This window comes from Salmo salar, chromosome 27 (assembly GCF_965601325.2).
Source record: "Salmo salar chromosome 27, fSalSal1, whole genome shotgun sequence".
NCBI lineage: Eukaryota > Metazoa > Chordata > Actinopteri > Salmoniformes > Salmonidae > Salmo > Salmo salar.
The window spans coordinates 31,609,438-31,637,270 of NC_138317.1; the positions used below are offsets into that span (position 1 = coordinate 31,609,438).

The 27,833-nt window shown below is 42.2% G+C and overlaps 1 protein-coding gene across 6 annotated transcripts; it reads left to right on the forward strand.

Moving 5' to 3' along the window:
- LOC106588881 (butyrophilin subfamily 3 member A2) lies at positions 1–27,833 on the forward strand. Of its 6 annotated transcripts, none has more exons than XM_014178391.3 (14): positions 1–27; positions 255–319; positions 20,706–21,071; positions 21,300–21,581; positions 22,372–22,491; positions 25,598–25,639; positions 25,782–25,802; positions 25,890–25,922; positions 26,128–26,160; positions 26,257–26,277; positions 26,463–26,497; positions 26,851–26,868; positions 27,245–27,268; positions 27,436–27,833. In XM_014178391.3, exons 1-14 carry the CDS (start codon positions 23–25, stop codon positions 27,538–27,540), a joined length of 1,170 nt encoding a protein of 389 aa, XP_014033866.2. In that variant the 5' UTR covers positions 1–22; the 3' UTR covers positions 27,541–27,833. The 6 variants fall into 6 exon arrangements, with proteins under 6 accessions (XP_014033866.2, XP_014033865.2, XP_082826334.1 ...); XM_014178390.3 differs by having other exon boundaries at positions 2–95; XM_082970208.1 differs by lacking the exon at positions 20,706–21,071 and having other exon boundaries at positions 2–95.

Genomic DNA, 27,833 nt, shown 5'->3' on the forward strand with positions numbered 1-27,833 from the left:
GAAGGCAAAAGTGAAAGTAGACATGTGGTAAATATTTCTACGGTTTTCTGGAATGTTCGACTGTATTCCATAAAATGTTATTTCAATATGCTATGGTTAGTTTAACTTTAACCAATATTGATTGTCTTCAAACTAAGTGCAAAATATATTTTTTTTTCGAATGGGCCAATGAAAAAAGCCTCGCCCCAAAGACCTTCTGTAGACTTATTTAACGAGTTTTCCCTCTACTTGATATTTGCATCTACCTGTTCCAGTGATATGAAGAGGTATTCGTCACGCTCGCTGGGCCTTATTTTGATTTCTCTACTACTGGAAACAGGTAGGTTAAGGTCTTATCGAACCATAATTGGGAGTCCTAAGTACTGTATGGTATTTATGTGGCTAAATACAACAACAAAGAAACGATGGAAAAATTGAACTTGCAATATTGTTTCGTTTTTTTAAGAGCAGTATATTTAACCAGCAGAAAAGGAATGTCGCTAACCTAGGCTGGCGATAGTGGATGCGAGATCGTGACTATCATCTAGGATTGATTTGCATTCCGGGTAATACACTCATGTACCCCATGGACCGGCTCCTACAGCATTTTCCATTCAGGCTGCAAATGCATAATTTTCCGCCCTAACTACATTTAATAGAGGAGAAAATGTGTGACTCTCCAGATGGATTTGGTCTTATGTAGCAATTTATTTATTTTATTTTTTATTTTTTTACATTGGATAAAAGTAGAGCTACAAAATGGTATATCATACATAACATTTAGAGGAACAATGGCAAGGTAATTCTGCTTTGAAAATTGATACACTTGTAAACTCACTTTTGAGAAAAGGGCCTTTGAATGTTTTGATACCTACTGGAGAGCTCTCCTTTGTCTACACCCATTCAGGATTGTTCACACCCTCTTAAGCCAGCCCCACCCATCTCTTTAAGGATTCACATGAGGTCATGTGCTAAACAGTGAGTAGTGTAGTAAAGATTAAGACCAAAATTGGTAGTAGCCTACAATAAGGAAAAGTTCCAGGTAAACAGAAAGTGTCCAGATAAAAATATTAGATGACGCTTACCCAGACATACTTGTCTAAATTAATGGGTCATGTGAAATAAATGCTATAACCCCCAGCCACATCCAGTGGTGGAAAAGTATTAAATTGTCATACTTGAGTAAAAGTATAAATCCTTTCAAATTCCTTATATTTAACCAGATGGCACAATTTCTCTCTTTTTTTTATATTGACGGATAGCCAGGGGCACACTCCAACACTCAGACATCATTTACAGATAGCCAGGGGCACACTCCAACACTCAGACATCATTTACAGATAGCCAGGGGCACACTCCAACACTCAGACATCATTTACAGATAGCCAGGGGCACACTCCAACACTCAGACATCATTTACAGATAGCCAGGGGCACACTCCAACACTCAGACATCATTTACAGATAGCCAGGGGCACACTCCAACACTCAGACATCATTTACAGATAGCCAGGGGCACACTCCAACACTCAGACATCATTTACAGATAGCCAGGGGCACACTCCAACACTCAGACATCATTTACAGATAGCCAGGGGCACACTCCAACACTCAGACATCATTTACAGATAGCCAGGGGCACACTCCAACACTCAGACATCATTTACAGATAGCCAGGGGCACACTCCAACACTCAGACATCATTTACAGATAGCCAGGGGCACACTCCAACACTCAGACATCATTTACAAACGAAGCGTTTGTGTTTAGTGAGTCTGCCAGATCAGATGCAGTAGGGATGTTCTCTTGATAAGTGTGTAAATTGGACAATTTTCCTGTCAAAATGTAATGAGTACTTTTGGGTGTCAGGGAAAATGTATGGAGTAAAAAGTACATTATTTTCTTTCGGAATGTAGTGAAAGTAAAATTTGCCAAAAATGTAAATAGTAAAGTAATGTACAGATACCCCCCAAAACTACTTAGGTAGTACGTCATAAAATCATGTTACAACCACACATAAATATTCATTTTATATGTCAATATTTTGCTAAGTCTTGCTAAGTGGATGGGTCTCTACAGAAGGTGTAAACGGTACAGCCAAATGGTTACTTGCAGAGTAGCAATATCAGAAATAGATAGTGTCAAATTAAAATAATATACAGTATGTACAAGAACAATATAAAATCAAACTTTATTTGTCACATGCGCCGAATACAACAAATGTTAGGCTTTACTGTGAAATGCTTACTTACAAGCCCTTAACCAACAGTGCAGTTCAAGAAGAGTTAAGAAGATATTTACCAAGTAGACTAAAGTAATAATAAAAAGTAACACAATAAGAATTACAATAACGAGGCTCTATTAAGGGGGTGCCAGTACCGAGTCAGTGTGCGGGGGTACAGGTTAGTTGAGGTAATTTGTACATGTAGGTGGGGGTGAAGTGACTATACATAGATAATGAACAGCGAGTAGCAGCAGTGTGCAAAAGGGGGAGTCAATGTAAATTGTCCGGTGGCGATTTTATTAATTGTTCAGCAGTCTTATGGCTTGGGGGTAGAAGCTGTTGAGGAGCCTTTTGGTCCTAGACTTGGCGCTCCGTTACTGCTTGCGGTGCGGTAGCAGAGAAAACAGTCCATAACTTGGGTGACTGGAGTCTCTGACAATTTTATGGGCTTTCCTCTGACTCCGCCTATTATATAGGTCCTGGATGGCAGGAAGCTTGGCCCCAGTGATGTACTAGGCCGTTCACACTACCCTCTGTAGCATCTTACTTTCAGATGCCGAGCAGTTGCCATACCAGGCGGTGATGCAACTGGACAGGATGCTCTCGATGGTGCAGCTGTAGAACCTTTTGAGGATCTGGGGACCCAGGCCAAATATTTTCAGTCTCCAGAGGGGAAAAAGGTTTTGTCGTGCCCTCTTCACGACTGTCTTGGTATGTTTGGACCATGATAGTTTGTTGTTGATGTGGACACCAAGGAACTTGAAACTCTCGACTCGCTCCACTACAGCACCATCGATGTTAATGGGGGCCTGTTCGGCCTGCCTTTTCCTGTAGTCCATGATCAGCTCCTTTGTCTTTCTCACATTGAGGGAGAGTTTGTTGTCCTGGCACCACACTGCCAGTTCTCTGACCTCCTCCCTATAGGCCGTCTCATCGTTGTCGGTGATCAGGCCTACCACTGTTGTGTCTAGAGGTCGACCGATTATGATTTTTCAACGCCGATACCGATACTGATTATTGGAGGACCAAAAAAGCCGATACCGATTAATCGGCCGATTATTTTTTTTAATATATAATGACAATTACAACAATACTGAATGAACACTTATTTTAACTTATATAATACATCAATAAAATCAATGTAGCCTCAAATAAATAATGAAACATGTTCAATTTGGTTTAAATAATGCAAAACAAAGTGTTGGAGAAGAAAGTAAAAGTGCAATATGTGCCATGTAAGAAAGCTAATGTTTAAGTGCCTTGCTCAGAACATGGGAACATATGAAAGCTACTGGTTCCTTTTAACATGAGTCTTCAATATTCCCAGGTAAGAAGTTTTAGGTTGTAGTTATTATATTATTATAGGAATTATAGGAATATTTCTCTCTATACGATTTGTATTTCATATACCTTTGACTATTGGATGTTCTTATAGGCACTTTAGTATTGCCAGTGTAACAGTATAGCTTCCGTCCCTCTCCTCGCTCCTACCTGGGCTCAAAACAGGAACACATCGACAACAGCCACTCTCGAAGCAGCGTTACCCATGTAGAGGAAGGGAAACAACCACTCCCAAGTCTCAGAGCGAGTGACGTTTGAAACGCTATTAGCGTGCACCCGGCTAACTAGCTAGCCATTTCACATCGGTTACACCAGCCTAATCTTGGGAGTTGATAGGCTTGAAGGGGTAGAACGTTCCAACAGGAATCTGTTCCAAAAAACGTAAAGTAAAAGGTTGCCAACCAACAACGCATACAAAGTAGCAACGCATACAAACCTAGCTAACTAGCTGCCGAATAGGCATCAACTCACCACGTAGCTTATTCTTAATGTTTGTCCATAGGCTACCAGAGTGAGGACAGACATTTTTCGGAATAAACGTGATGAGGGAAAACGCAATGAAATAGATCACTCCCTACCCGGTATCTTATTCTGCCGCTATACAACTTTGTATGCGTTGTTTTTTGGAAACCTTGTTATTTACGAAGTTTTTGGAATAGATTCCTGTTGGAACGTTCCACAAATTATACCCACCCAGGTTGAAGTCATAAACAGCGCAATGCTTGAAGCACAGCTAAGGGCTGTTTGAATGAATGCTTACGAGCCTGCTGCTGCCTACCACCGCTCAGTCAGACTGCTCTATCAAATCATAGACTTAATTATAATATAATAAACACACAGAAATACTGTTCCGTATTTTATCTAACGGATGGCATCCCTAAGTCTAAATATTCCTGTTAGGCATTGATGTTTATGGTTAGGTACATTGGTGCAACGACAGTACTTTTTTCGCAAATGCGCTTGTTAAATCAACACCCGTTTGTCGAAGTAGGCTGTGATTCAATGAAAATTAACAGGCACCGCATCGATCATATGCAACGCAGGACACGTTAGATAAACTAGTAATATCATCAACCATGTGTAGTTAACTAGTGATTATGTTAAGATTGATAGTTTTTTATAAGTCTAATGCTAGCTAGCAACTTACCTTTGCTTCTTGCTGCCCTCGCGTAAGAGGTAGTCAGCCTGTTAATCCTTGTGGAGTGCAATGTAAGGCAGGTGGTTAGAGCGTTGGACTGGTAACCGAAGGTTGCAAAAACGAATCCCCCCTGAACAAGGCAGTTAACCCCCGTTTCTAGGCCGTCATTGTAAATAAGAATGTGTTCTTAATCTGACTTGCCTAGTTAAATAAAGGTGTAAAAAAATTATAATAAATAAATAAAATCGGCAAATCGGTGGCCAAAAATACCGATTACCGATTGTTATGAAAGCTTGAAATCGGCCCTAATTAATCGGCCATTCCGATTAATCGGTCGACCTCTAGTTGTGTCATCAGCAAACTTAATGATGGTGTTGGAGTCATGTTTGGCCACGCAGTCGTGGGTGAACAGGGAATACAGGAGGGGACTAAGTTCACACCCCTGGAGGCCCCTGTGTCAAAGATCAGCGTGGCAGACGTGTTGTTGCCTACTCTTACCACCTGGGGGCGGCCCGTCAGGAAGTCCAGGATCCAGTTGCAGAGGGAGGTGTTTCATCCCAGAGTCCTTAGCTTATTGATGAGCTTTGTGGGCACAATGGTGTTGAACGCTGAACTGTAGTCAATGAATAGCATTCTCACGTAGGTGTTCCTTTTGTCCAGGTGAGAATGCGTAATCTGTGGATCTGTTGGGGCGGTATGCAAATTTGAGTGGGTATCAATAACGATATCAGCGATAAACAAGGTAGTTCTATGCATACAATCAGGGGTGAAGTGGCTGAGCAGCAGGATAAAAACAGATAGTAGCAGCAACGTATGGCGTGTGTGTTAGGAGAGAGTCATTTAAAAGGAGGCACTGCAGATAGTGCTGATGACTGGTCCGTCCGAACCACGCATGAACAAGGGAATCTATATTCGGAGAGCCTGATTCTGTCCTGCCCTTGACTTTGGTGCAGGGCATGTGATGTCCATAGCCTCTTCGTCACAAATCTCCCTGATCTTCTCAAAAATATGTTTGTCTAGCTGTCCAGTCCAGGTGGTGCTTGTACAGGCAGACCATCTATGGGGGGAAGGATGTCAGCGTTGCACAACAGCTGAAACCTGGTCCCGACAGTCCGAACGCCCCTTGGTGACAACAACACCAGACTCCAGAGCATCAAAGCTGTTAAACAGGAAATAAATAAATAAAAATCTGAAGACGTTACAACCCTGCAATACATCAATTCATCTCCTACGTTTAGATCAGAAGAATAACCTCATGCAATGCAATGAAAATTATTTTCACCGGAAGTGCTGGTACTGCTTGATCTGTGGCAGCGGCCTGAAGTACGGAGTCAGGTGTTGTTGCCAGCCATAGCTTTCCACCAGCACCGTACCATCCTCCAGTCCAACCAGCTGTGGGATGTTGACCCCTGTCACAGTGCTGTCCTTCACAACACCAGCAATCTCAGACAAAGTGTTCACTCTGGTCTTTCTGAAGCGCTGCTTGATGAGGCCAAAGCACCAGTCGGGGCCATACTTGGTATGGCCTGTGATCAGGAAGTGAAGGTCCAGACTGTGGTGGAGCTTGTGCATGGTCCGCCAGGCACAATACCAGAGGACAAATGTGTTCTTGTTTTGGCAACTGCAGTTATCACAATTCAGGTCCACACGTGTTTCCCCAACTCCGTAGTTGGTGAAGAAGTGGTGCATGTAGTTGATGACTGCTCTGCTGCCTTTTTGATGGGAGGCATTAGACCATTCTCCTTGTATGACTGATGGAGGAGAGTCAGGCATGTTCTACTGATGCTGAAAGACAAATTCCAGATACAACTATTTTAGCATTATTATACAATAGATGCGAAATGACGTTCTGAGATAACATCACTACACATACTTCATACACGTAATGTTAGCTAGCTAGCCAGCCATCTAACGTCAGCTGGCTAGCTAACAGCAAGCTTTAACTACAAATACAAACCGATTGTCATAGCTACCTAAAGTTAACCAAATAGGTTCAATGTTAGCTAGCTAACATTAGGCTATAACTAGCAATCCGAAATGGCATTCTGAGAACATCACTAACGTTACAAACAATTCATACACGTACATTAATGTTAGCTAGCAAGCCAGCCATCTAACCTCAGCTAACGTTAGCTAGCTAACAGCAAGCTTTAACTCGTGGTATGTTGTTTAGACCTGTCACGTTAACATTAGCTAGCTAAAAAATGAACTATAATCCCAATCCATAGAGTAACATTACTAGCAATAGAAACCGATTGTCATAGCTAAATTAGGTTCAATGTTAACTTTAGCTAGCAAGCCAGCTGGCTAGCTAACAGCAAGCCTTATCTTGCAATTAAAACAACTTTCTGACAAAATTAGAAACGTATAATATCTGAAACTGTAGCTAGATTCTTACCCATATACATGGAAGAAAGCTTCACGGCAGACTGCAACCCCTTTCATTAAATAAGACGTCCTGTGACGTTTCCGTTTAGTTTTCACAGCTTGTTTGGCCCGTTGTGTTCCACTGATTTTAAAACTCGGTTAACTTCTTCCGTGACAACAACACTGTTGTTCGCTGTTTCTTCCCCATCACCGTCATCAGAAGACTCTACAATGTCTTCTTCAATTAAAATGTTTTTACCTAAATCAGAGATTTTATCATCGTCCTAATTCATTTTCCGAGTCAGCATGGCACGATCGTCCTCCAGAAAGTAGTCCATCACAACGTTTTCCCACTGACCTTTGTTGATAGTGCCTGATAAATTCAGGGCAGCAATGTTATTGAGAGTAGAAGCAACATATTTGCAGTTCTTCATGGCTAACGTTATATCTTCAGAAAAAACTGCAGTAGAAAGGATTATCTACACATAACGAGCAGCGCATTTTACAGACACACGATACTACACCGCAGAACAGTCTGAAACTCATCTCTCGGCATGTCCAGCCCACTCATAATCTCATTCCAATCATGACTAGCGGTAAGGTTCCTGACTTTTTCTTTGGCTAAACCAACTAGGCTCTTAATTTAACAATTTTATTCATATTTACAGATGGCAAAAAAGTTAGTTATTAACGCACATGAAAGCTCATATGTTCGAGAAGGCATTTCTGCCAAAAAACACATTTTGATAAAAAAAAAAAGTACATTCAAACGGCTCTCCTGTGAAGTTGTGACTCGCGACATACGCCTAGTTTCCTGAATCGGGTCACATATGCGTACTTTAGTTATGAAACACAATTTTTGGACAATTTAGGATGTTGCACACCGTGTTCAGCCAATAGGCCAGCAGATAAGTACCAAATATACAAATATAGATGTTTTACTTTATGATACAAGTATCGTACTTGGTACATCAATACTAAATACCTTAAGGAACAGTTAAAGACAGGAGGCAGTCTGGGAAGCATGTCAGTCAACCAGGGTGGCCATTTTAAGAAAATAGCTGCCATTTGGTTTTCCTGTTAGAAGAAAATTGGGTAAAATATTATCTGCTCACTAAATAGATAATAAAATACTCTGAAGACCTTCATGGGGGTCATATCAAGGTCATTTTGAGCATAGTCCAGCAGCTACACGAGCAAATTGTGGACATTGTGATGGAGCCACCAAATTTCCCACACACTGGGGCACATCTATAGAAGTCTTTCTGGCTATAGTGCCATCACAGCTGCATGGGGTCATATTGGACTAGATTCACATGGCCATGTCTCCGTAAATAATTGGTACATACAGCCCATTGTGGCAGGGCTTGCAAACTATCAGGGATTAAATAGGGAAACCCAGTTGCTATGGAAGAATTTAGTTGGAAATGTAAATGATGAATCAATATCATGTTTGCAATTTCTTTTCCTAAATGGGTATGCATTTTTTTGACACAATTCAAATTGAAATGCAAAGAAACTATAGCATTATAATTTTCATGATTGAGCATGTATAATGTCTGCCAATTTGAAAAATAAATGGCAAGGTGTGTTTGATTTTTCCATGGAACTACCCAGTACAACACTGACACATTTAAAAATCAAATCTAAATGCTTAAATGACAAATCATTTCTCATGTTTTTAATTTCATTTCATTGTTGTGATTGCATGAATTGTGACAAAAAGAAAAATAATTATTTTCCAAATTAAAATGATCAATCAAATTCGATAAATCAATCGCAATGCTTCATTTTGTTATTTAGTTTCCTTATTGTTCCTTTGCGTTTGCGATGTGTTATACCTGTCAATCAAGCAGTCACACCCAACTACCTCATCCCCATATTGTTATTTTTATTTTTTTTGCTCTTTTGCACCCCAGTATCTCTACTTGCACATCATCTTCTGCACATCTTTTCACTCCAGTGTTAATGCTAAATTCTAATTATTTTGCCACTATGGCCTATTTATTGCCTTACCTCCCTAATCTTACGACATTTGCACACACTGTACATAGATTTTTCTATTGTGTTACTGACTGTACGTTTGTTTATCCCATGTGTAACTCTGTGTTGTTGTTTTTGTCGCACTGCTTTGCTTTATCTTGGCCAGGTTGCAGTTGTAAATGAGAACTTGTTCTCAACTGGCCTACCTGGTAAAACATGGTGGGTGCGGTTTTGCTAACATGAGGTGGAAGAGTTCCCCTGTGCTTGCATACACTAAGTTAACTGTGCCTTTAAACAGCTTGGAAAATTCTTCCAAATGGACAATGACCCCAAGCATACTTCCGAAGTTGTGGCAAAATGGCTTAAGAACAACAAAGTCAATGTAATGGATTGGCCATCACAAAGCCCTGTCCTCAATCCTAAAGAACATTTGTGGGCAGAACTGAAAAAGTGTGTGCGAGCAAGGAGGCCTACAAACCTGACTCAGTTACACCAGCTCTGTCAGGAGGAATGGGTCAAAATTCACCCAACTTATTGTGGGAAGCAAGAGGAAGGCTACCCTAAACGTTTGACCCAAGTTAAACAATTTAAAGGCAATGCTACCAAATACTAATTGAGTGTATGTAAACTTCTGATCCACTGGGTGTCATGAATCCCACTTCCTGAGTCTGTTTTCTGCCTGAGCTGACTGTTTTCTGTGTTGGAGTCTGTTTTCTGAGGTTCCTGGACGCACCCTGTCTGGTTGCCAGGCGACGAAGCTAGGCGGGAGATCTCTCGATTACCCGCACCTGCATCTCATCAGCTATCTGCACACCTGGTCCTGATCATCACCTCTTCACTTTATAAGCTCTGACCTGACATCCATTCCCTGCCGAATCGTTAGCAATGAACATCATTCTCCCGGAACATTCACCCTCCCTGCCTGGTCGTCGGTGGCTTCTGTGACATCATTGGATCTGCCTATCCACTCTCATCAACTCACCTCCGCTGCCGCTCCGTCTCCTGGATTATTCTGCTTTCACCTTGACTCTGTAAATAAATACTCACCTTCTTTTTACTCACCTTGTCCTGGTCGGCTTCTTCGTTCTGCTTTAGAGAATCGTGACACTGGGAATGTGATGAAAGAAATAAAAGCTGAAATAAATAATTCTCTCTACTATTATTCTGACATTTCACATTCTTAAAATAAAGTGGTGATCCTAACTGACCTAAGACAGGGAATTTTTACTCTGATTAAATGTCAGGAATTGTGAAAAACTGAGTTGAAATGTATTTGGCTAAGGTGTATGTAAACTTCCTACTTCAACTGTATATGCTTCAGTAAGATTGGCTTTTTAGCATTCATAGCAATGGTTATCAACTGTACTGCAGAGATGGAACGTAAGTCACAGAAAATAGAGGTTGTGGTGGCAGCTGCAGAGAAGTGTTTGGGGGTATGAGATTTGACGTCAGATGAGTTACAGGGTGTGTTGAGTGGTGGTGTCCCGTCCTTTCGGGCTGTTGGCCTGAGGTACGACTAAATAGATTTAGTGGAGTAGGGTGGTGAGTTTTTAATGAGTGTAGGGTTAGATGGTAGGGTATTTGATTTATTGTCCTTTTCTTTAAAGCCAAGTGGAAGGGAGTTATACTTCAGTCTATTTGTTGGCGGTAATGCAACATTTATTGGATGCCAACCGCCGTTAAACCTCATCCAAGACAAAGACTCTGGCAACATTCACTTTTTAGGCTGTCCTGGCAACAACAGCCAGTGTGAAACCTCACAGAAGAACAACAGCCAGTGTGTAGTCCCACAGAAGAACAACAACAACAGCCAGTGTGTAGTCCCACAGAAGATCAACAGCCAGTGTGTAGTCCCACAGAAGAACAAGATCAACAGCCAGTGTGTAGTCCCACAGAAGAACAAGATCAACAGCCAGTGTGTAGTCCCACAGAAGAACAAGATCAACAGCCAGTGTGTGGTCCCACAGAAGAACAAGAACAACAGCCAGTGTGTAGTCCCACAGAAGAACAAGATCAACAGCCAGTGTGTAGTCCCACAGAAGAACAAGAACAACAGCCAGTGTGTAGTCCCACAGAAGAACAAGATCAACAGCCAGTGTGTAGTCCCACAGAAGAACAAGATCAACAGCCAGTGTGTAGTCCCACAGAAGAACAAGATCAACAGCCAGTGTGTAGTCCCACAGAAGAACAAGATCAACAGCCAGTGTGTGGTCCCACAGAAGAACAAGAACAACAGCCAGTGTGTAGTCCCACAGAAGAACAAGATCAACAGCCAGTGTGTAGTCCCACAGAAGAACAAGAACAACAGCCAGTGTGTAGTCCCACAGAAGAACAAGATCAACAGCCAGTGTGTAGTCCCACAGAAGAACAAGATCAACAGCCAGTGTGTAGTCCCACAGAAGAACAAGATCAACAGCCAGTGTGTAGTCCCACAGAAGAACAAGAACAACAGCCAGTGTGTAGTCCCACAGAAGAACAAGATCAACAGCCAGTGTGTAGTCCCACAGAAGAACAAGATCAACAGCCAGTGTGTAGTCCCACAGAAGAACAAGATCAACAGCCAGTGTGTGGTCCCACAGAAGAACAAGAACAACAGCCAGTGTGTAGTCCCACAGAAGAACAAGATCAACAGCCAGTGTGTAGTCCCACAGAAGAACAAGAACAACAGCCAGTGTGTAGTCCTACAGAAGAAGAACAACAGCCAGTGTGTAGTCCCACAGAAGAAGAAGAACAGAGAGTGTGTAGTCCCACAGAAGAAGACGAAGAACAGAGTGTGTGCGAGGAGTTTGCTGTAGGGGACTATAAAGCTCAGTGGAGGGGACACAGGCAGCTACTAGTAGGTAGCTAATAAGGGTAATTGGTTATTATAAGTAGCGATCTATCGGTAGGTTCGACAGCTAGATGGCTATGAAGGGGCACTACTGGCTAACGTCACAACAAGACGTCGTAGAACACCTTTAGGTACAATCAGTGGATTTTTTGTTTGCATTGAAACAGTTAGCTGAATAACTAGCATGGTTATTTGTTTTCTACCACTGATGGCTATCAAGCTATGATGCACTAAAGTTACTCTGGAAGGGATCACTAATGGTATGTGACTATTCAAAAACAAAGGACCTATCTGAAAGCATCTGAAACTATCAGACTATATAGTGTAACGTTGTTAGTGTAATGGTGTTTTAGCTTTTGTTTCGTTTTTTAGGCCCAGCTCTCACACTATGTGTGTGTCTCTCAGTCAGTCTGTCTCAGCATGTCTGTGGCAATCTGTCTGTTTAGGAGTTCCGTATGTGACTGCAGGAGAGTAGTGGCGGACAACACTGGAGGGCATCTTCACTGAGCAATGAGCACATGTCGGACATGTACAAGTAAACATCCATATTGGGTACTACTACATGGATAGATAGGAGGCAGAGGTTGCAAGCATAGAGGTAGATACTGTACTGTATTTTGCAAGTCATTACCTGTCATTACTTAGCAGTGATTGTATCATACACAGACAGTGTCTGAAGCACCCCTTGTCCTCATAGGCAGTACTCAAATGTGTTGGACTTGTTGCAGAGTTACTGTCATGTTGCTGAGTTATGACTGATTCTCCTCCCTTCTCCCAAATTGTGCACTTGCATACTTCCATGATGAGGAGTTTGCAAGTGCACACCATAAGAGAAGGGTGAAGAATTGGGATGTAGCCCTCCTGTGCTCTCTCAACCACCTATATACACCTGTTCCTGTAGCTGAGGGTTACAGTGATATTACAATGAGGGGATTCGATTAAGCTGGCCAGGGTGGGCATGCACCGGGTGAAAAGTGATCATTTTGAAAACCAGGTTACCAACCGAGTGTGAGCGGGGTGCCATGTTCAAAGCCCACAGCGAAGTCGGCTCAAAACAAAGTGATGTATGTCAATATCGTGAAGACGCATGCAAAGTGTTGTTTGCTCTTGGTATAAAAACTAATATATACCTTATCTGCCTTCCCAAGTAAAACTAGTACAATTCTAACATGTACTTTATGGAAAATACATGTATGTTTTCCGACCGATGAACCATACTGTCTTGTTGACAATATGGCCTGGCGGCGCAGATTAGTGTTAGATTTGAGCAGGGCGCTTCTCCCTCACCGCTTTCACCCATTCACGTCACGGGCCAAGCCCGGTGCACCCCGGTCCAGCTTAATTAAACTACCTCAATATAAGGGCTACTCTACGGCGTGGTAGTGTCCACAGTATAATAAAAATGGAGTTGTATTCATATTGTAGTCCGATGATCCTCCCCCGTTTGAGTTCTTGTACGTGACATTTTGTTTATTGCAAGTCAAGCTTTTGTTTGCATTCCAGTGAATATTGTCAACCTTAAAGTATTTCATGATTATATCCTGCAGGGAACAGTACCAGAGCCTTTGTAAGAGGGAATATGATCTATGATATGGACTGGAATCAGTCTGATTCTTTTGACTTTCTGTTGTCTGATCATCACCAATGATATTTCTAACTTTACTGACGAGGAAGAAGAGGGCAGGCTTATCCATTGTCCCTGAATTGCTTGAAGTGTTCAGTCAAAATTACAGTGCCACTTTGTTACCACAAGTCACATATTCAATAAGATGTTCTGCAAAAACTGTATAGTTGTGGCCAAAAGTTTTGAGAATGACACAAATATTAATTTTCACAGTCTGCTGCCTCAGTTTGTATGATGGCAATTTGCATATACTCCAGAATGTTGTGAAGAGTGATCAGATGAATTGCAAATAATTGCAAAGTCCCTCTTTGCCATGCAAATGAACTGAATCCCCCCAAAACATTTCCACTGCATTTCAGTCCTGCCACAAAAGGACCAGCTGACATCATGTCAGTGATTCTCTCATTAACACAGGTGTGAGTGTTGATGAGGACAAGGGTGGAGATCACTTTGTCATGCTGATTGAGTTTGAATAACAGACTGGAAGCTTCAAAGGAGGGTGGTGCTTGGAATCATTGTTCTTCCTCTGTCAATCATGGTTCCCTGCAAGGAAACCCGTGCCGTCATCATTGCTTCACAGGCAAGGATATTGCTGCCAGTAAGATTGCACCTAAATCAACCATTTATCTGATCATCAAGAACTTCAAGGAGAGCGGTTCAATTGTTGTGAAGAAGGCTTCAGGGCGTCCAAGAAAGTCCAGCAAGCTCCAGGACCGTCTCCTAAAGTTGATTCAGCTGCGGGATTGGGGCACCACCAGTACAGAGCTTGCTCAGGAATGGCAGCAGGCAGGTGTGAGTGCATTTGCGCGCACAGTGAGGCGAAGACTTTTGGAGGATGGCCCGGTGTCAAGAAGGGCAGCAAAGAAGCCACTTCTCTCCAGGAAAAACATCAGGGACAGACTGATATTCTGCAAAAGGTACAGGGATTGGACTGCTGAGGACTGGGGTAAAGTCATTTTCTCTGATGAATCCCCTTTCCGATTGTTTGGGGCATCCGGAAAAAAGCTTGTCCGAAGAAGACAAGGTGAGCGCTACCATCAGTCCTGTGTCATGCCAACAGTAAAGCATCCTGAGACCATTCATGTGTGGGGTTGCTTCTCAGCCAAGGGAGTGGGCTCAATCACAATTTTGCCTAAGAACACAGCCATGAATAAAGAATGGTACCAACACATCCTCCGAGAGCAACCTCTCCCAACCATCCATGAACAGTTTGGTGACGAACAATGCCTTTTCCAGCATGATGGAGCACCTTGCCGTAAGGCAAAAGTGATAACTAAGTGGCTCGGGGAACAAAACATCGATATTTTGAGTCCATGGCCAGGAAACTCCCCAGACCTTAATTCCATTGAGAACTTGTGGTCAATCCTCAAGAGGCGGGTGAACAAACAAAAACCGACAAATTCTGACAAACTCCAAGCATTGATTATGCAAGAATGGGCTGCCATCAGTCAGGATGTGGCCCAGAAGTTAACCTCTTACATCTAGACGTTCCGCTAGCGGAACACCTGCTCCAATATCCAATGATAGGCGTGGCGCGAATTACAAATTCCTCAAAAATCCAAAAACGTCAATTTTTCAAACATATGACTATTTTACACCATTTTAAAGACAAGACTCTCCTTTATCTAACCACACTGTCTGATTTCAAAAAGGCTTTACAGCGAAAGCAAAACATTAGATTATGTCAGCAGAGTACCCAGCCAGAAATAATCAGACACCCATTTTTCAAGCTAGCATATAATGTCACAAAAAACAAAACCACAGCTAAATGCAGCACTAACCTTTGATGATCTTCATCAGATGACACTCCTAGGACATTATGTTATACAATACATGCATGTTTTGTTCAATCAAGTTCATATTTATATCAAAAACCAGCTTTTTACATTAGCATGTGACGTTCAGAAGTGGCATTCCCACCGAACACTTCCGGTGAATTTACTAAATTACTCACGATAAACGTTCACAAAAAACATTACAATTATTTTAAGAATTATAGATACAGAACTCCTTTATGCAATCTTGGTGTCCGATTTTAAAATAGCTTTTCGGTGAAAGCACATTTTGCAATATTCTGAGTAGATAGCCCGGCCATCATGGCTAGCTATTTTGACACCCACCAAGTTTGGTACTAACCAAACTCAGATTTTCTATAAGAAAAATTGGATTACCTTTGCTGTTCTTCGTCAGAATGCACTCCCAGGACTTCTACTTCAATAACAAATGTTGGTTTGGTTCCAGATAATCCATAGTTGAACGCACGTTTTGTTTGTGCGTTCAAGACACTATCCGAAGGGTAAAGAAGGGTGACGCGCCCGACGCGTTTCGTGACAAAAAATGTCTAAATATTCCATTACCGTACTTCGAAGCATGTCAACCGCTGTTTAAAATAAATTTTTATGCGATTTTTCTCGTAAAAAAGCGATAATATTCCGACCGGGAAACCCTGTTTTCGTTCAAAGACGAAAAAATAAAAACATGGTGTCGGCTCGTGCACGCGCCCCAGTCTCATTGTTCTCAGATCGACCACTATCCAAATGCGCTACTGTTTTTCAGCCATGGCCTGCAAAGTCACCATTCAACGTTCTGGCGCCTTCTGAGAGCCTATGGGAGCATTAGAAAATGTCACGTTATGCCAGAGATCCGCTGTTTTGGATAGAGATGATAAAGAAGGCCAAGAAATAGTCAGAGAGGGCGCTTCCTGTTTGGAATCTTCTCAGGTTTTGGCCTGCCAAATGAGTTCTGTTATACTCACAGACACCATTCAAACAGTTTTAGAAACTTTGGAGTGTTTTCTATCCAAAGCTAATAATTATATGCATATTCTAGTTTCTGGGCAGGAGTAATAATCAGATTTAATCGGGTACGTTTTTTTATCCGGCCGTGAAAATACTGCCCCCTATCCATAACAAGTTAATTGACAGCATGCCAGGGCGGATTGCAGATGTCTTGAAAAAGAAGGGTCAACACTGCAAATATTGACTCTTTGCATCAACTTTATGTAATTGTCAATAAAAGCATTTGACACTTATGAAATGCTTGTAATTATACTTCAGTATTCCATAGTAACATCTGACAAAAATATCTAAAGACACTGAAGCATCAAACTTCGTGAAAATGTATATTTGTGTCATTCTCAAAACTTTTGGCCACGACTGTACAGAAATGTTATTGCGCTTCAATGAGGTTTTGCCAGTCATATCTTGGAAACTATCATCAAGGAAACATACAGTAGTTGAACAATTTGTGTAGATAGTAACCTGTTTATTGAACACCAGTGATTCTAAGAACAAGAATAACTGTTACCTGTAGGACAATGTCTCTATCACAGCTCACCAAGGGTACAGTAAGGTACTGTATATCCTTAATAAAATAAGTAGTGATGGTTAATTGTGCATGCCTATCATTTTACATTCAATATGGAACAACTTAATATGCAATATCGTTTTGGGGCTCCTGAGGGGCGCAGCGGTCTAAGGCACTGGGTTTGGCCCGGGGTAGGCTGTCATTATAAATAAGAATTTAGTTGCCTAGTTAAATAAAGGTTAAATAAAATAAATACCTATGGCTTGCATTCAGTGCCCCTGTTGTTAGTTTCCTCCCTGAGATTTGAATGTCGGACAGTTCGATCCCTGGCCGAGTCATTCCATAAAAATGGGACCCGATGCGTCTCTGCTTGACACTCAAGATCGATTGAGATAGATTGGAGGTAAAGGCCCAGGGGGTGTAATTGTACATCAAGCTGCCGCACACTACAGAACCAGGAGATGGGCTCCTGCTCCTATGAGCCATTGTGGCTCGCACAAGCCAAGGCTCATGCAAAACTACCCTCTTGCTTACAGCTTTAACAGTATTGAGTCAAGGAACCGCTTTACTGCTCAAGGAGCAGAGCAGGCAGGTGGGCTTACTCTGATGGTGCCATGAGATACTGTATATGATAACCAGCAGTTTTTGGGGTCCTTCAACCAACAAAGTTCCTTCTCACTCTCACACAGTCACTATTTTTATTTATTTTTTAACTAGGCAAGTCAGTTAAGAAAAATATCTTATTTTACAATGTAGGTCTACATTGGGAACAGTTCAGGGGCAGAACGACAGATCTTTACCTTGTCAGCTCAGGGATGCGATCCAGCCACCTTCTGGTTACTGGCCCAATGCTCTAACCACTAAGCTACCTATATTTTTATTTCATTTGTTAGACAAGAATAATTTTAGTAGGTTATGTCCATCTACTCATCTCTTTAAATTTGTTACATTTACATTTTAGTCATTTAGCAGATGCTCTTATCCAGAGCGACTTACAGTAGTGAATGCATACATTTCATAATTTTTTTTCTCCGTACTGGTCCCCCGTGGGAATCGAACCCACAACCCTGGCATTGCAAACACCATGCTCTACCAACTGAGCCACATAGCTAATGTAAATGCTAAAATGACAAATCATTTCTCATGCTTGCCGTTTAATTTTTAAAATAATTCTCAATTGGCAATGCTTTTCTATACGGTGTGTGGTTTAAGACTCAAAATTCAAATGATCAATCAAATTCGATAAATCAATCGCAATGTTTCATTTAGCTATTTAGTTTCCTCATTGCTCCTTTGCGTTTTCTGTGTTACACCTGTCAATCAAACATGGTGGGTGGGGTTTTGTTAATGTAAGGCAGAAGAGGTTGCCTGGGCTTGCTAGCTATGCTCAGACAGAAATACTTGTACTCTTAATTTCTTAAAGCATTTATTGATTAGAGATGAAGAGCCAAAGCTCTACTATATACTGAATAATAATATTATTATTTGCTATGCTGGCTAGGACAGCCAGTGAGCAAGGACTTCGCAGGAGGAGACAAGGAGACAGATTGGGCATGGTGCATGCTGCAAGCTACAACAATGGCTAGTATATGTAGCTTGCTAGGTTAGATTTGTTAGCTAGATAGTTGGCTATGGTGAGAGGCAACAGGTGTTGCACGTTAATAAATTCATCTGTTTTTCTGTGCTCTGGCACACGCAGATGAGAGTGCTTTGAAATCGGAGCAGATAGCCAGAGTGAATTTACCAGAGGTGTGGACTCGAGTCACATGACTTGGACTCGAGTCAGACTCGAGTCACAAATATGATGACTTGCAACTCGACTTGGACTTTAACACCAGTGACTTGACTTGGACTTGAGCCTTATGACTTGACCTGACTTCATACCCTCCCCAAGCCCAAATATTAAAATTGAGCTCAGGTGCATCCTGTTTCCATTGATCATCCTTGATGTTTCTACAACTTGATTGGAGTCCACCTGTGGTAAATCCAATTGATTGGACATGATTTGGAAAGGCACACATCTGTCTAGATAAGGTCTAACAGTTGACAGTGCATGTCAGAGCAAAAACCAAGCCATGAGGTCGAAGGAATTGTCCGTAGAGCTCTGAGGCAGGATTATGTTGAGGCACAGATCTGGGGAAGGGTACCAAAAAAATTCTGCAGCATTGAAGGTCCCCAAGAACACAGTGGCCCCCATCATTCTTAAATGGAAGAAGTTTAGAACCACCAAGACTCTTCCTAGAGCTGGCCGCCCGTCCAAACTAAGCGATCGGGGGAGAAGGGCCTTGGTCAGGGAGGTGAACCGATGTTCACTCTGACAAAGCTCCAGAGTTACTCTGTGGAGATGCGAGAACCTTCCAGAAGGACAACCATCTCTGCAGCACTCCACCAATCAGGCCTTTATGGTAGAGTGGCCAGAAGGAAGCCACTCCTCAGTAAATGGCACATGACTGTCACGCTGTTATAAAGGGATCGGGAGACAGGAGCAGGAATGCGTAATAGGGGTTTTTATTTACCCAAATTACAGCGTGCCGTGTAAAGGCACGGGGACGAAGACCAAACAAACACGTATACAAAACACAGGGTTGAAACCGAAACAAAAGAGTGAGGAGTACCTTGAATAAATACACCGGGGTGAGACGCGTAACGTACACTCACACAATGATACCACACGGGACGAGACCCGTAATCATCTGCGCAATACAAGCAGCACGAAAGCCAAAACAACACAGCACAGGTACTCACACGACCAAAGGACATTGGAACAATAATCAACAAGACAATGGTGAACAAAGGGCACACTTATACAATTACTAATCAGGGAGAATATGTGGATCAGGTGTGCGTAATGACAGTTCAGTTCCTAGAGGCCGGTGACGTAGACCTCCGAAACTGGTGCACGGAATGAGCAACAGTACCGGAGGGATCCGTGACAATGACAGCCCACTTGAAATTTACCAAAAGGCACCTAAAGAACTCAGACAACAAGATTCTCTGGTCCAAGATTGAACTCTTTGGCCTGAATGCCAAGCGTCAGGTCTGGAGGAAACCTGGCGCCATCCCTACGGAGAAGCGTGGTGGTGGCAGGATCATGCTGTGGGAATGTTTTTCAGCAACGTGGACTGGGAGACTAGTCAGGATCGAGTGAAAGATGAACGGAGCAAAGTACAGAGAGATCCTTGATGAAAACCTGCTCCAGAGCACTCAGGACCTCAGACTGGGGTGAAGGTTCGCCTTTCAACAGGACAATGACCCTAAGCACACAGCCAAGACAACGCAGGAGTGGCTTCGGGACAAGTCTCTGAATGTCCTTGAGTTGCCCAGCCAGAGCCCGGACTTGAACCCGATCGAACATCTCTGGAGAGACTTGAAAATAGCTGTGCAACAACTCTCCCCATCCAAACCTGACAGAGCTTGAGAGGATCTGCAAGGAAGAATGGGAGAAACTCATTATTGGGTATTGATGAGGAAAAAATGTATTTAATCAACTTTAGAATAAGGCTGTAATGTAACAAAATGTGGAAAAAGTGAAGGTGTCTGAATACTTTCCGAGTGCACTGTAGAGCCTAAGTTTATGGCTAGTATTCTGCCAGTAGCACAGAGATGAAACGGCGACAAGCAGCGGCTTTTCGAGCTAAATCAATATAGTGTAATGTGTGTAGGGCCTGCTGTAGGCTACAGGTTTTAGAAGCATGGTTTATATCTTAGAATATAATTTACTTCACATATTCTTTTTGCACGCTCTGCTGTTTGCTGTTTATTTATAAGTTTAATCATTATTTAATTGAGTTTTTTACTTAATTATTTACTTATAGATCACAATCACAGTTAAAGGCAGGCCTACTTGACAGGGTGACTGTAAATATGTTAATTTTAAAGTATCCTATGATGTGATTTGTTCTTAATCTTTTCAGAGACATCTCATGTTGTTTCGTCTGATCCCGTTGTTGCTGTTGCTGATGATGATGTCATTCTACCATGTTCCCTGTTGAATTTCACCAAGAGTGCTGGCTTGGTAGTGAAATGGTCGAGATCCAACCTGACAGACACAACTGGGAAAGACAAGGTTGTCCATTTTTACCGTGACGCTCGTGACTCCAATGTGGATCAGGATGAATCCTACAGGGGAAGGACATCACTGTTTAAAGAACTGAAGAATGGCAACGTCTCCTTAAAACTGTCCAGAGTGAAACTCTCTGATGAAGGCAACTACATGTGTTACATTCTAGTTCAGGAACCGAACAGCCTAGTTCATGAAACCGTCATTCAACTCATTGTTGGTGAGTCATGGATCCTCTGTCTCTTAAACACACAAGACCGACCTCTTGACAACTTCTTAGTCAGCTGCATCACCAAAAAGCTAACAGTTCGATGGCGTGGGTGGTGGTATTTCAAGCAGAGGAGTGAGATTTACCAATTCAACTCTGTTACATGTACTTTTATTACATTATCATAAGCACATGTATTAAGTACATATCTCTGATCATTGTTTTACCTTGTCTGTTTAGTTGCTGTATCCAACCCAGTGATCTCCATCAATGGAACCAATGGCAGTGGGGTGGTCCTGAAGTGTGAGGCTAAAAGCTGGTACCCCAAACCCGAGATGAACTGGCTGGACAGTGAGAGACAGGTCCTCCCCGCTGGATCCGCTGAGACACGCAGGGACACAGAGGGCCTCTACATTGTGAGACGCCATGTCACCGTGAACAAGAAAGTCACCAACACGTTTACCTGTAGGGTTCAGCTTCAAAAGTTCAATTTTACGAGGGAGACAGGGTACAATATTCCAGGTGAGCTTCTTCTATTGAGAAAAATAAAAACACAGTAAGTTAGTGACATCACACCTTCCCTAAGATGTCTAAAGGCAACTGTCTCTCACAGAGTGACAGACTACTGTTTTGCTCTATTGGCTAAGATGGTTGGCTTTGAGTTGTTGTGCAGAAGATTGTGTTAGCGCCCTGCTTAGGGCAGAATATAATCCACTCTGTTTCATAGGCATGAAGGATTTGAGAACAAAACTACAAGCCTCTGATATTTGTATGGTGGTTACCACCGTGAAAGCACTATTATTTAAATTGTGCCTTTTTTATTTGTGAACTGTAACGGTCTGGGCGTAGTGGGTGCGTAGTCAGGCGCAGGAGACAGAAAGTTCAATGCAGCGCTTTATTACGCACAAAAGTAATTCGCCCAAAATGCCGGGCGCACCAAAATACAAACACCCAAAATATACTATCCACCACACAGAACACAGTGGAAGGATCATCAAAGAACAGGCGGGCCTACTGGCTTAAATAGCCCAACTAACAAGCCTAAATGAAAACAGGGGAAACTAATTAGACAAAACAAACAGAAAGGAAAAAGGGATCAGTGGCAGCTAGTAGGCCGGTGACGACGACCACCGAGCGCCACCCGAGCAGGGAGAGGAGTCACCCTCGGTAGGAGTCGTGACATGAACATTTACCATCAAGCTGGAAACATTAATTGAATTAAATCCCACACATGTTGGGAAATAACACACTTCTGTTTGGAGCTGCACTCTGTAATGTGATATGATGGTTTAATATGACATCTGTGTTTCAGATGAGATGTTTCCCACGGTTCCCTGGGTGTGGATTGCTGTTCCTGTGTTGATAGTATGTGTTTGTGGACTTGTGTTTGGGTTCATGTGGATAAAATACCAGAAACTGAGAAAAAAGATAGGTAAGTGATGGTTGGTATAGCCTTACCTTCAGGGGGCATTTTATCATCAATCACCACAGAGAGAAATATAGGACATTCTCACTCACTCAATTCAATTCAGTGGGTCGTTATTGGCATGGGAAACATATGTTTACATTGCCAAAGCAAGTAAAACAAACAATAAACAAAAGTGAGAAGAAACACATTTAACATCAGCAAAAAACTATTCGAAATTCACAGGAAACATTGCACTGAAAAAAATAGACATTTCAAATGTTATATTATCAGCTATGTATATTGATTTAGCAATGTGCAAATAGTTGTAGTACAAATAGTGAGGGAAGATAAATAAACATAAATATTGGTAGTATTTACAATGTTTGTGCTCCACTGGTTGCTCTTTTCTTATGGCAACAGGCCTGTCTCTGTCTCTCTGTATCTCCCTTTCTCTCTGTCCTTCTCTCTCTCTCTCTCTCTCTCTCTCTCTCTCTCTCTCTCTCGCTCTCCTTCTGTCTCTGTCTCTCTGTCTGTATCTCCCTTTCTCTCTGTCCTCTCTCTCTCTCTCTCTCTCTCTCTCTCTGTCCTTCTCTCTCTCTCTGTCCTCTCTCTCTCTCTCTCTCTCCTTCTGTCTCTGTCTCTGTCTGTATCTCCCTTTCTCTGTCCTCTCTCTCTCTGTCCCTCTCTCTCTCTCTCTCCTCTCTCTCTCTGTCCTTCTCTCTCTCTCTGTCCTCTCTCTCTCTCTCTCTCTCTCCTTCTGTCTCTGTCTCTGTCTGTATCTCCCTTTCTCTGTCCTCTCTCTCTCTGTCCTTCTCTCTCTCTCTCTCTCTCTCTGTCCTTCTCTGTCTCTCTCTCTCTCTCTCTCTCTCTCTCTCTCTCTCTGTCTGTATCTCCCTTTCTCTCTTTCTCTGTCCTCTCTCTCTTTCTCTCTCTTTCTCTCTCTCTTTTTTCTCTCTCTTTCTTTCTCTCTCTCTCAACAGTAACAACAATAACCAAGGGTCAAAATAACCATATATTCAACAATAACAATAAGCATACAGTAGAGGACATGTGCAGGTTGATTGGTCTGTCAGACACTGTCCCTCATCTTATGGCAGGCATCAATGTAGTGCGCTGCCAACCCACAGCTCTCTGCATCCTCCCCCAACAGGACGGGTAGCCTATCCTCATCAGATTTGGGGAAATGACACTCTCTAATTGTTTTATATTTTTGACATTTTGTCAGGAAATGCAGCTCTGTCTCAGGTTCTGCTGTTGTGCAGTGGTTGCACAGCCTTTCCTCTACAGGGAGCCAGGTTTTCCTGTGTCTACCCTTCTCAATGGCAAGGCTGTGCTCACTGAGCCTGTACTTTGTCAAGGTTTTTCTAAGGTTTTGATCAGTAACCATGGTCAAATATTTAGCCACGGTGTATTGTCAATTTAGGGCCAGAGAGCACTGCGTTTTGCTTTGTGCTTGTGTTTCCCAATAAGTAATGTAGTTTTGTTTTGACTGTGTTGTCATTTTTTTTTATCTGATTGATTGGATGTTCTGGTCCTGAGGCTTCGGTATGTTAGTAGAACAGGATTGTGAACTCAGCCCCAGGACCAGCTGGATGAGGGTCCTGAGGATTCAGTGTGTTAGTAGAACAGGATTGTGAACTCAGCCCCAGGACCAGCTGGATGAGGGTCCTGAGGCTTCGGTGTGTTAGTAGAACAGGATTGTGAACTCAGCCCCAGGACCAGCTGGATGAGGGTCCTGAGGATTCGGTGTGTTAGTAGAACAGGATTGTGAACTCAGCCCCAGGACCAGCTGGATGAGGGTCCTGAGGATTCAGTGTGTTAGTAGAACAGGATTGTGAACTCAGCCCCAGGACCAGCTGGATGAGGGTCCTGAGGATTCGGTGTGTTAGTAGAACAGGATTGTGAACTCAGCCCCAGGACCAGCTGGATGAGGGTCCTGAGGATTCGGTGTGTTAGTAGAACAGGATTGTGAACTCAGCCCCAGGACCAGCTGGATGAGGGTCCTGAGGATTCGGTGTGTTAGTAGAACAGGATTGTGAACTCAGCCCCAGGACCAGCTGGATGAGGGTCCTGAGGATTCGGTGTGTTAGTAGAACAGGATTGTGAACTCAGCCCCAGGACCAGCTGGATGAGGGTCCTGAGGATTCGGTGTGTTAGTAGAACAGGATTGTGAACTCAGCCCCAGGACCAGCTGGATGAGGGTCCTGAGGATTCGGTGTGTTAGTAGAACAGGATTGTGAACTCAGCCCCAGGACCAGCTGGATGAGGGTCCTGAGGCTTCGGTGTGTTAGTAGAACAGGATTGTGAACTCAGCCCCAGGACCAGCTGGATGAGGGTCCTGAGGATTCAGTGTGTTAGTAGAACAGGATTGTGAACTCAGCCCCAGGACCAGCTGGATGAGGGTCCTGAGGATTCAGTGTGTTAGTAGAACAGGATTGTGAACTCAGCCCCAGGACCAGCTGGATGAGGGTCCTGAGGATTCAGTGTGTTAGTAGAACAGGATTGTGAACTCAGCCCCAGGACCAGCTGGATGGGGAACTATTTTCTTTGCTCAGCTTTTGGTATTGCAGGGCTTGGTAATGACATGACAGGGCTTGGTAATGTCACTACATTTTCGATGTTTCCTAAATGTAATTGCTATTTTTTTAGTTTTTATTATTGGAGGATATTGGCCTAATTCTGCCCTGCATGCATTGTTTGTAGTTTTCCTCTGGACATGTAGGAGAATCTTACAGATCTGTCTCTCTCTGTCTCTCGATCTCTCGTGTCTCTCCTCTCTCTGTGTCTTCACACTTTAGGCCGGGATTCAAGCCAATGTAAATAAATAACCTGTGTAACAGCCTGTGTGATTGACTTTTAAAGGGGATTTCTTTTTGAGCTGACATAAATGAACAGCATACATGATCTCTCCAGTGTATAGCTGTGTGCAGATCATTCATCTATGCTAGTTTTAATCCTGGCCTTAGTCTTATTGTATATCAGCAGATAACGCCAGACGAGAGGGAAAAGTGTGTGTGTGTGTTGTGTGGTGTGTGTGTGTGTGTGTGTGTGTGTGTGTGTGTGTGTGTGTGTGTGTGTGCTAGAGCTCATAATTATATAATATAATAATTATATTCATTTGTTTTCTTAGACTTTGCAGATCAACAGATACAAGAACTCACTGACGAGCTGGGTAAGTGGTATGGAAAATAACTTGTGTGTGTGTGTGTGTGTGTGTGTGTGTGTGTGTGTGTGTGTGTGTGTGTGTGTGTGTGTGTGTGTGTGATTATCTATGTGTTCTCACTTTAATACTTTGTTTTACTGTTCATCTACAGACAGTTCCAGAATAAAATCTGGTAAGTTGTGTGTGTGCTCGTGCGTGCATGTGTGTGAACTCATGATTTGAATAATTATATTAATTTGTGTTTTCTTATACTATGCAGATCAGCGTATAAAAGAGCTCACTGACGAGCTGGGTAAGTGCTGTGGAAAATAAGTCGTTTGTCTGTCGATATGCCTGTCTTTCTGTGTGAGGATTTATCCATGTGTTCTCACTTTAATACTTCATTTTACTGTTCATCTACAGACACTTCCAAAAGAGGTGTGTGTGTGTGCATCGTTTGGGTTACAGAGCTCATGATTTGCGCTCATGATTTGTTTGGGTTTTATTATTCTCTGTAGATACACGCGAACAAGAGCTCACTGAACAGCTAGGTGAGTGGTGTGTGTGTGTGTGTGTGTGTGGCGTATTCGTCTCTAGTGATTACCTCGGCCTTCTCACGTTAATTGTTCTGTGTTACTTACCTACAGCTAAACTCAAACAAGAGAGGGGTAAGTCGTGTGTATGTGCCGTATGTGTGCTATGCGTGAGTTATACTCTCCAGGTAGGGTGAAAATGTTAACTAGTTAAATAAGGGTTTGTCAATACCATACAGGAACAAAAGCTAATGATTTCAATTCTTACTTATATTAATTTATTATTATTGTTTCTTTAAATTATGTTTTTCCATCTTCAGCTGCACTTGTCTCTTCAGTTGATAACGGATGCCATGTAAGTAGTGTGTGTGTGTGTGTGTGTGTGTGTGTGTGTGTGTGTGTGTGTGTGTGTGTGTGTAGACATCTACATTCAGATTAAAAAATCTATATATATTATTACAGCATAAATTTACAAACATTTTTCAGTAGAATTCAGGATATAAACTTAAATTACACATTTGTTATGAAAGTACATCGTACCTTATGACGGGTGAATTTTAGTAATCATTTAAAATACTATAAGGGACTCAAGGCCGTGCTATATCTTGAATATCAGCCGTAACGGAAGTCTGACCGTAACTGCACTAACAAAATACTACAATCCATCGAACCTCATTTCTTAATTCCTTTATTCTCTTACTTTTCCAGAGATTTTCATTCTCAAGGGTAAGTTTTGGCTTGGCTTTAAAACGCTGTCAAAGTCTGGCTTCATTGTGATTGAATTACATGGAGAGATTGATTTGTTCTTAGAACCCTGTTGATGTTGGACTCTTAACTGACTTCACTTTCGTCATTGTAGCCTAACATCTTTCATAGTTGTGTTCACTGTTCCATGGGAGAATATCACAGGTCACCACTACCAACAGGCAGGCAACTCACAGAAGCAATAACTATGGGAAAATGTAAAATATATGTTTTAATTGCACTTACTTGACTTAAAGTCAAGACATTTGTACTAATAATTTGACTGTAACAAACACCAGGTCAAATGAATGAATATCTCAACATGTATGACATGCATTGATTTTTCTTACTTCTACAGACGTTATCAATGTCACTGTCAAACGTAAGTATCATGTGTATGACTGGGCTTTTAAAAGCCTGTGTTTGTGTGCGTGCGCGGGTATACATGTGTGAGTGGAAATTAGTATTAGACAATCTGAAAAAGATTGTCAGTGTCTGTCATGGGAAAGCTTTTTGATTTGTCAGCACCAGTATGTGTGACTTTTTCAGAAACCACTTAGAAGAAATACAATGGCACATTCAATGACTGAAAAGGCAGATGTCAAAGAGGATGAAGAGACGAACCCGTTACACCAAACCATCAGAACCACTTGACGAGGTCGCTAGTTGGGTTAAAGGAATAGTCCACTCAAACTATCTTTTGTAGTTAAAAAAAAAAAATATCCACTGTTGCTGAATGTTTTGCATGTCAGCAATCACGTTTTCAATACATAGGACTTTCAAGATGATGATGTCTTCATGATCATATGCTGCACTTTGCTTCTTGAAAGTGCTATATCTTGACTACTGACATGCAAACATTTTTGGGGCTGTATCAACATTGGACTAATGAAACCAATACCTTTTTTTTTTATTGGAGCAATGGTACTACTTCACACTTTCTATGT